General features: G+C 31.3%; 2 protein-coding genes across 2 annotated transcripts; one reads left to right on the top strand and one right to left on the bottom strand.

Moving 5' to 3' along the window:
* Positions 1-208: 208 nt before the first annotated feature.
* Positions 209-3,830, bottom strand: LOC122602338. Its single transcript, XM_043775034.1, has 5 exons — positions 3,497-3,830; positions 1,286-1,381; positions 1,157-1,205; positions 788-901; positions 209-439 (listed from the first exon to the last, which is right to left on the bottom strand). The coding sequence occupies exons 1-4, from the start codon at positions 3,827-3,829 to the stop codon at positions 807-809; spliced, it is 573 nt and encodes a 190-aa protein (XP_043630969.1). The 5' UTR covers position 3,830; the 3' UTR covers positions 209-439; positions 788-806.
* A 3,266-nt stretch (positions 3,831-7,096) lies between these two features.
* On the top strand, positions 7,097-9,437 carry LOC122601696 (uncharacterized protein At4g15970-like). Its single transcript, XM_043774437.1, has 3 exons — positions 7,097-7,141; positions 8,001-8,369; positions 8,922-9,437. Exons 1-3 carry the CDS (start codon positions 7,097-7,099, stop codon positions 9,435-9,437), a joined length of 930 nt encoding a protein of 309 aa, XP_043630372.1.
* Positions 9,438-9,811: the final 374 nt, after the last annotated feature.

Below are 9,811 nucleotides of genomic sequence, written 5' to 3'. Positions count from 1 at the left end.
TAATGTACTAGGATTCTATATACATTGATAATGAAACAAGCGTGTTAACTTTTTTGCCAGTAAAAACATCATGCCACAATTGGACACTGCAAACTGCGTTGAAACAGATACATTGTGTGATCAGGCCCACAGAAAAAGAAATGCTTGTATAGCAGCAACCTTTATACTTACACTTTTGATCCAGCTATCTATGCAAGGCTCAAGCTTGTAACAATTGTAATATTTTCCCCATTCTGAAGAACATGCACGCATGGCTTATTCACAAGAAATGTAAGTAAGACGACTCGGAATTTGGTTCTCCTAACACTTGTTACTCAGTCTAAAACATTTATAATACTACGGATATAGCTAAAAACTTATACCAGTTAACAGACAATAGACCAACCGGTTGCTTCACCTGCAGTGCCTCAAGAATAACTTCTTCCTAGGTGGACTAATCCTGGAAAACATAAAGAAGTTTGGTATGTTATGTCCATGATTCGGGTGTCATAACACTCAAAAAGTGACAGGTAAGATCTGCATAGGCTTATAAAAACTAGTTTGCAACAAAGACTCTGTGACTTAATGGATAAGGCCCTGGTGTGTGACACTCTAGTTTCTGGGTCCGATCCTGACAGAGTCGTTTACATAAATTTTGCTTTGCCAAAAAAAAAAAAAAAACCAAAAACAAGTATGCAATCCAGGAATGTGGATTACTGGTTCATATCCAAATGCACTCTAGAGGATACCTTCATAGAATATCAAGTTTAATCAACCAATGTCTAGTAAATAATAGTAGTTTACTCACCTAATTATTTAAGGTAATGCTATGATGAAGTTGATACAGCCCCATAATGGCTCCTTAGTGTATCAATGGCTTTTTCCACAGATTGCTTGAGTTCGGGAATGCTTGTATTGGACACTACATTTGTGAATATGGGCAAAAACCTTAATCAAGTTAGGGAGAATAAAACCCAACTATACATGGCTTTTCCGAGAGTGATTGTTTAGCCTTTAAATAATAAGAATCAAAGTCTGTTTTTCCAAGCATCAAACACTTTAAAAACCGCTTGGATTCCTTTGAAACTTGGATTTTTTAAGCAAACACCTTATTTGGAATCATAAAACAGAAGCACATCTTTAGAATCTAAATGCAAGTCAAGGCATAGAAACTTACAATGAGTAGCTCGGGCCTGTGCTCCTCCTATCAGTTCCTTATATGATACCTGAAATAAACACCATAGTGAGACACGTATAAGCAGACAATAGTTATCATCAGAGTCTGGACATTGACTGTAAAACCTACCTCCAATGTGCCATGAGTTTTACTCATGTGGTCAATCACCTTCTTGAAATCCTTTTCAGCTTCAGCCATGGATTCTTTACATGCTTGATTTTGAGCCTTCAGAAATTGCAACAGGTAAGATAATTTTGGAGGAAATAAGTTTGTAGGTGACAGAAAAAATTAAAAGACATCATAGATTGTGACTATCTTCGTATTTCTTCAAAAGCTCCATACTCCAGTTTACTTATTACAAATGTCATTCTCTCTGGTGACAATATCCTAAAGTATCCTCAAATACTTAACATTGATGAGTACTGCATTATGCTAGTTCAAATCTTGAATTGCCCCAGTATAATAAATCAAAGACTTGAGGTCCATAATGGTGAATATAAAGTCAGACGCCTATTGCAAATGAATACACAACTATTTAGAGGGAGAACATAGTTACACCAAACAAGCTGTTATGTATTGCATCAAATCAGGGACATGAGGTCCATAGATGAGATATTGGAATGGAATTATCACATGACTATTAAAAGGTCAGAGTTCAGTTACTATAAATCTAGAATACTACATAGGTAAACAGTTCATATCTTGAATTGACACAATATAGTAAACCAAGGACCTGGTGCCTATAAATGGAAACAAAGCATCATACAGCTATTATTTAAGATCAACATACGTAAATCACTTGTTCTATATCATATAAAATTGGTAATTCATTTATTTACCTAGATACCGGTAAATGTACTACATGCCATTGCCAATAAAAAAGAAGCCAGTATCTGTGTTTCCTCAATATATATCAAGTTATCAACAATTTAATGGCTGGAAACCAGTGGTATATTCGACACTTTTCTCTGGCAGTACATTAGGTCCAACTATATATCTCTACAATATGAACATAATATAACAGATACACGATATTTACTATCTCATAAGCATAACCAAATTGCACCTATACACTATTTATGGTTGTCTATGTACAAAATAACATAAAAACTATGATCTCCAATTTATGATAAGCATAAACTCATATAAAAAATACTGTATATTAGAAGCACATAAACAGATTTGATAAATAGTTTGATAATTCAAATTTCTAGAATGTGTAAAATTAGATTTATCAAATGAGACTACAACTTATTGCGTCACACTCCACTCTACTTAATTACAACTTTACAAGACTTCAAAAGGTCTATGGTAACAATATGCATCAGTCTCCCTAGATAATTGACACAAAGGAATACTGCATGTCTGCTATCGATAATTCAGACTTCAGTTAGGCAATAATTCAGACTTCAGACCTTCAATTGGCACAATATAATGAAATTAAGACATGAGGTCCATAAATGGAAACTAATCATTACAAGACCATTAAAACTTGTGCTCTGTATCGCATCAAATCACGAATCACTTATTTAGCTACATAACGCTGATCAGACTACGTATCACTACAACATGTAACGTATAATCAATAGATTGTGTTTCCTTGGCTAAACACTTACAAAGCTTTTGCAACAAATAATCATCAGTTGTAAATCTGAAACCACGTTAATGCTTACTCCAATTATAGAACATAATAAACACAACTCTATATTTTTACACGAAAAGCGCAATATCTAGTTGTATACTAAGTGCATCAATCAACTTAAACAAATAACAGTTTTCCGTAAGAGTCATATACATCAGGTGCTACTCTTCAGATGGATACACATGATCACAAAACCTATAAAACGATATATCTAGTTGTATATACAAAATATCATATTAACAACATGATCTCCGATCTCGTTCGAACATAAAATCAGATCAATAAATTACTGTCTCTAAATGCTTATGTGCTTCATAACTCACATATCCTACAGCTAAACAGAACATGCACTTCAATAATCAAAATATATCCGCATAACTCGAATAGTCGAATATCCTTCTTAATTATACTAAATTTAACTTCATCACATATTTTCACAATACACATCAATAAGCATAACTGCACATTTATATATACCTAATTAAGCTAATTTTACATCAATGAGCAAATAATCAACTGTATATATACATATACACACACGTAAGTGAAGAAATGTGTTATAACTGTAAACATTAGAATTTTGAATTTCACATCCATAAGTAGAACTAAAGCTTTTTAAACCTAAATTCACATCAATTTAAGAAAATAATTATCTGTAAATATATACGTATACGAATAAAATATATATATATACAGACCTTATATCGTTTCTGTAAACGAGAGTAAGGAACATCGAACTCGGCGAGTAAATCAGAATACGAGCAATCGATCTGACGCTTAAGTGAATCGATGTGAGATGATGCGATGTTCCTCAGATCTGGAATCCTGATGAGTGATTTACTCATTGACGCCGGAGATTTTGTGGTAGGTAGATCGGCGGCATGTTTTTTGCCGGAATTTGGAGGTGCGGCGAAGCTGAACTTGTAAATTTTCGGAGATTCGTTTGGAGATTGGATCGGAATAGGTGACGGCGATGGCGGTGTGATTAGAAGATCTGCTGCTGATGGCTTTCGCTTTGATCTTGTTTTCATCTTTTTGGTTTCGTTTGATTTTTTTGAATTCAAATTTAGTTATTTATATCGGCGGGCTTTATAGCTGGTAAGCTGGGGGTGTTTGTTATTATTAAAAAAGAAAACAAACAAAAAAGAACTTTTTCTCAACTTGAATACTTGATATATTAAGTTGAATAATAATTTGTAAGAAGAATATCTATTATAATATAAAGTTGAAGACATGATGTTTTTTGACACTTCATTCATTAGGGGTACTAAATGAGGTTAGTTAAGTATTTAATTATATATATGAAGGAGTATTAAGGATTAATAATCTATAATTTAACCATTTTGATATTGGTAATTTGGTATTAGTATGACAATATATAATAGTACAAGTAAATGATTTAAGTCATTAACTATAACCTTTTGATATCCCTTATAATTCATCAGCCCAACCTAAAAGATTCCAATCGGTTTTATAAAAATAAACCCAGCCTCCACCCTTTCACTTACGTAATTGAAAAATACAAACAAATAATAATTATAATGTTGATACCTCTCATACTAACCTATTCAATTTCCCACAATTATTACTCAAAAATTTCTTCCAAAAATTATTATACCAGTTCTTTCAATCCATCTCTATAAGGTGAAGAACAGATACGGTTTATGACCATTTTTTTGATTTATTATAAGTTGAAAAATGAATGAAAATTTTGGATTGAAACTCCTTTGTTTCTATTTCATCTCTTCTTTTCTAATTTAGGTACTTAAAAATTGTGAGTTTTTTTTTTTTAATGCTTTTGTTGTGCCATATTATAAGGTTACGCTTTAAGATTTTGATGAAATGCCTAGAAGAGTGGTTTCTGAATTCTTGGTATTATGTTAGTCATATTCTTTGATAATGATTTATATGCATTTGTATATTTGTTTGTCTTTAACCGATATTCTTATTTCAGGGTATAGAGAGTGTTTAAGGATGTAAAAGCATTAACTTCGATTCAAGATGATAGGTATTTAGAAACTATCATCCACTCCTCTATATATCTCTCTTTTCACGTTATCCTTTTCATTACAAAACAAATTGGCTCGAGGAATCTTATTGTCTTCAGTTATCGTTTAATTAGCTATAACTCTAATTTATTTATCTGATCGTGCAACAGGTTTCAACTCCAATCGAAGCTTTTGTTTCCCATTGAAAGGGATAAATAATTTAAAGGAAGAAAATGATCAACACGTGTTGGATATATATAATTGGTTGACTTCTAATGAAAATAATAATCAACACGTTTTTAATATCCAGGTTTTCCTTTTTCAAATAAAGTCTAGGTTAGAGGTGGTAAATTAGGAAATTTTTTGGTTGAGTTTGGTCAATGGGTTAAAATGGGTTCATTTATATTTATTTTTTTGATATTTAGTCTAGAGGTTGTAAGATGGGCAAGTTGGTTCTATAGGTCAATGGATTTAAACGGTTGCATTATTACTTATGTTTTGGTTTGAGGCTGTAAAGTGTGTGAGTCGGGTCGGGTGGGCAACGAGTTGAATGTGTTTATATTGCTAACTGTTTAGGTTAGAGGCTGTAAAATGGGAGAGTTTGGGTCGTGTTGGGTAGCGGGTAAAAATGGGACCGGACTGAGACACTACATAAGAAAATGCCATTTTTTGTATTGTTCTTATAAGGGAGTACTGTAATTTAGTTGTGTGTTAGGATTGAATATAATTGTATTTTATGATTTGATGATAATATTGACAAGTTTTTCAAGTTGGGATGCATTGACGATATTGGAAATAATAAGCGAATAAATCCACTGCTGTGATCATATTGGCACCAATAGTTTTAACAGTTCCAAGACAGCCCCTTTCTTTGACTACCTGGTAATTGTAGTTTGATTTTAAACCGTGTAGGGTGCGGTGGACTGAGTAAATATACCGTTCCAAGACAACCCCTTCCAAGTTTTATATTTGCGTTTATAAGATGAAATCACGTTCGTTAATATAGCGTTTGACAAAAATATAAAATTCAAACCGTGCATCGCACGGGTCTTCACTCTAGTAATTTAAAAAGTAAAAGACTTAAAATAAAAAAGATCAGGAAGGGGTAACAATTAAATTTCTATTTTATTGTGTGTAATTTTTTTTTAGTACATAATGCCAGAACTTGCAGAATTTAATCTTAATCTACATTAAATACAAATAATGTTGTATTTGTTCACACTTTTAGTTAGCGTGGACATTAAAAATGTTGTCATGCTTTTATGTGCGTAAAAGTATATATAATTAAAAGGGTGTAGAAATTTCTCCACACTAAAAAGTGTGTAAAATTAAAAGTTCACACTTTTTAATGTGGACTTTAATAATTATTTTGTAACACTTCATTTGTTCACACTACCTTTTTAGTTAGCGTGAATAAATGAGGTGTTACAAAATAATTATGAATGTTCACACTAAAAAGTGTAAACTTTTCAATTTACACACTTTTTAGTGTGAAGAAATTTCTACACACCTTTAGTTCTACATATTTTTACACACATAAAAGCGTGATAAAATTTTTAATTTGTTCACACTACCTAAAGGTGTGGACAAATATAACATTATTCGTAGTGATTTTAGTCTACAATATATAATGAGTATTGCATTTTTTTCTTCTACAAATTTTGACTTATTAAAATTGCCATTTAAAAAACAAAAAGTTAACTAATTAATGCTAAAAAGTACTAGTAAATGATAAACGATTGTTATACATATACATATAATCAAATATATAAATGTCTACAGCATAAATAAAAAACACAAAAAGATAAATTATTTCATGATCGGATTGGAGAATAGGTATAACAAGAGATGAGCGTTGACGATCCAAGTGACAAATTTACATATCCTCCACAATTGGATTTTGGCCTCAATAATGATCACTATATGTTGTTCATCAGGCAAATTCCTAGGATTGTGTTTATTTTGGCTACAATGGGGCTTTCATATTTGGTTTTTTATAGTTCTTTCGTTACATCACCGTTTTCATTTGTTACCGTAATCAACCACCTTACATATTCAGTAAGAATTAGTTCATCTAGTACTTCTTTCTCTTTTCACTTATTATATCTAATCTAACTATTTATGGTTAAATAAGTTAAATTTATAACAATTACTTTGTTTTTTTCCACGACAAATGTTAATTATTAATTTCTAGTTTTTTTTCCAAATTGGTTTCAAATGTCAATGTCTAGATTTGAATTAGAAACCTATAAAGAGCAAAGTTTCCACTTGTTTCTTAAATTATTATTGAAAAAATGATCGAAAATTATAATGGTTACAGGTTTACAAAAAGGGATTAATCACGGGAATAATAACGTACTTTTTTTCATTTGTACACGGTTACTCATTATACTTTTTTATTGACGAGGTTTACCCACAAATTTTTTTTTTATACACGGTTGACCCATAGTTGACCGGTTATAGTCATTAAACGTCCACGTAGTTGCCACGTCATTAAAAAAGGTGATTACCGGTAATATGGTCAACCGTGTACAAATTATTTTTTTTTGGTAAACCTCATCAATAAAAAAATATAAGGGGCAACCGTGTACAAATGAAAAAGTACGTTGGTCTTTTCGTGATTAATCCCTTACAAAAATGATGTTAAGTCTAATCCCTACTGTTGTTCTAAAAAAAATAATATGAATTCTCAAATCGTCAAAAAGATATAAAAAGTGACAATGGTCAAAATACAATAAATTAAAAGTTTATAGTAAAAGTATACTATGGTCAAAATACAATAATTTCGAAAAAGCAACGTACTAGTTTTTAAAAAAATTCCATGTGGATGTACATATGAAGAAATATTGTGTGTACATTGATATCGATATGAAATTATCCATTGTTATCACTAATTAATTACAAAGCGTAATGTCGTAATGACATCATGTATCCAATATATTTTGATATGTATTTTTAATTTTATTATTATTATTTATTATTATAAAAAAAACATTTTATTATAAATTCATAGAAATTACAAGAAATTAGTGGGAAGCCACGGACTCCTACTCCCCTAGCTATAACAAAACTAATCCCATTTGCCCCAATATCTTGAGTCATGGAGAACTTTCGTATCCGCTTCAATCATTATTATTATTATTATTATTATTATTATTATTATTATTATTATTATTATTATTATTATCGTGTTGATCCATGCCTATTTTAATAGGATAACGATCTTGATGAATTGAAAGGCATACTAAATCAAGCAACATTGGGTAATAATACCGTGATAATAACAAATGTGAATGACGCATGGGCTAAACCACATTCGACATTCGATCTTTTTCTGGAGAGTTTTCGATCCGGGAATCAAACGAGAAGATTTTTGAAACACTTAGTCGTTCTAGCTTGGGACCAAAAGGCATATGTGCGTTGCTTAGAGTTACATTTGCACTGCTATATTATCAAGACCCATGATGGAATGGACTATTCTAGTGAGGCACATTTTATGGCACCAGATTATCTGAATATTGTGTGGAGAAAGATTGATTTTCTGCGCATGATTCTTGAACTAGGATATAGTTTCGTGTTCACGGTAATTCTTTTTCTCCTTCAAACTACTCCGTATTTCTATTTTATTTTAGCTTGAGATGAAGACTATGTTTGGTAAGAGTTTTTTAGGAGTTTTTGAGGACCTTTTAACTTTTATTTTAAAACAAAAAAAACCTCCTATTGTGTTAAAAACTTTGTTTAGGTGCAACTAACTTTAGCTTTTATTTGAAAGAAAAAACTTCAAAATAAAACGCTACTTGAGATAGGGTTTTAACATCTTTCAGTTTAGATGAAGCTTTTAGTTTTTAGAAAAGAAACCTTTTAAAGTTACTATTACAGTTACCATTTAAACACTTCTAAAGAAATAAAAGTTCTAACTAAAAGCTTTGTTTAAAAGTTACAGCTTACCGCTACAACTACTTTTGCCAAAGATATATAGTTGAAGAGTAGATTCATTACCAAAATTAAGTATGCATACCTTAATGTCTATGGTATAATTTTTAACGAAAATAGAAGTAATGTTACATTTACAGGTAACAAACTTTAAAAAAAAAAAAGAAGAAGCATCATTTGACATTATTTTCTATATATACAGGACACAGACATAATGTGGTTTAGAGATCCCTTCATGCATTTTCATAAGGATGTTGATATCCAAATTGCTTGTGATACATACAATGGAAACCCATTTGACTTGAAAAATCTACCAAATAGTGGTTTCAAATACGTGAAGTCAAACAAGAAAACAATTGAATTCTACAAGTTTTGGTACAATTCAAGGATGGCTTACCCGGGTTTACATGATCAAGATGTTTTCAATATGATCAAGTTCAATCAGACCATCAAAGATATCGGTTTAGAAATTCGATTCTTGGATACAGCTTATTTTGGTGGATTTTGTGAACCAAGCAATGATCTAAACAAGGTGTGCACAATGCATGCTAATTGTTGTTTTGGTTTAAAGAACATGGTTCATGATCTTGGAGTTATGCTTAGTGATTGGCAAAAATATATAAAGTTGCTTACAAATAAAACAACAATGGACGAGTGTAAAACTTGTTGGACAACTGCTCAACGTTGCAGGTATATGTTCTTCCATCTTTTTGGCTAGATTCTACAAAGATAAATTTAAAATAAAATTTAGAGTCAATTACACGGATAGATCCTGCTGTTTGGTTGTATTGTACTCGTAATAAGTTATCAACCGTCTCTACAATTTAAAAACTATGGTTTTACAATTTCAGTTTGGCTTCACTAGCGGGCTAGCGGGCCATTTTTGTTAATTGGTGTCTAATTTGGTCTATTTTTTAATTTTTAAATAACTTTAGGACCCTTCGTGTAGCCAAATTGACATAATAGGACCATCGACATAGTTTTTAACTATAAGGACGATTAGTGAAAAACGGGCAAACCACGGAAACCAATCATGCAATTAGCTTACAAATTTATCATTAATTTATATGTTTTTATCTTGCCACTTCGTTT

This window comes from Erigeron canadensis, chromosome 5, assembly GCF_010389155.1.
Source record: "Erigeron canadensis isolate Cc75 chromosome 5, C_canadensis_v1, whole genome shotgun sequence".
Classification (NCBI taxonomy): Eukaryota; Viridiplantae; Streptophyta; class Magnoliopsida; order Asterales; family Asteraceae; genus Erigeron; species Erigeron canadensis.
This window is presented reverse-complemented; position numbering and strand designations above follow the sequence as displayed.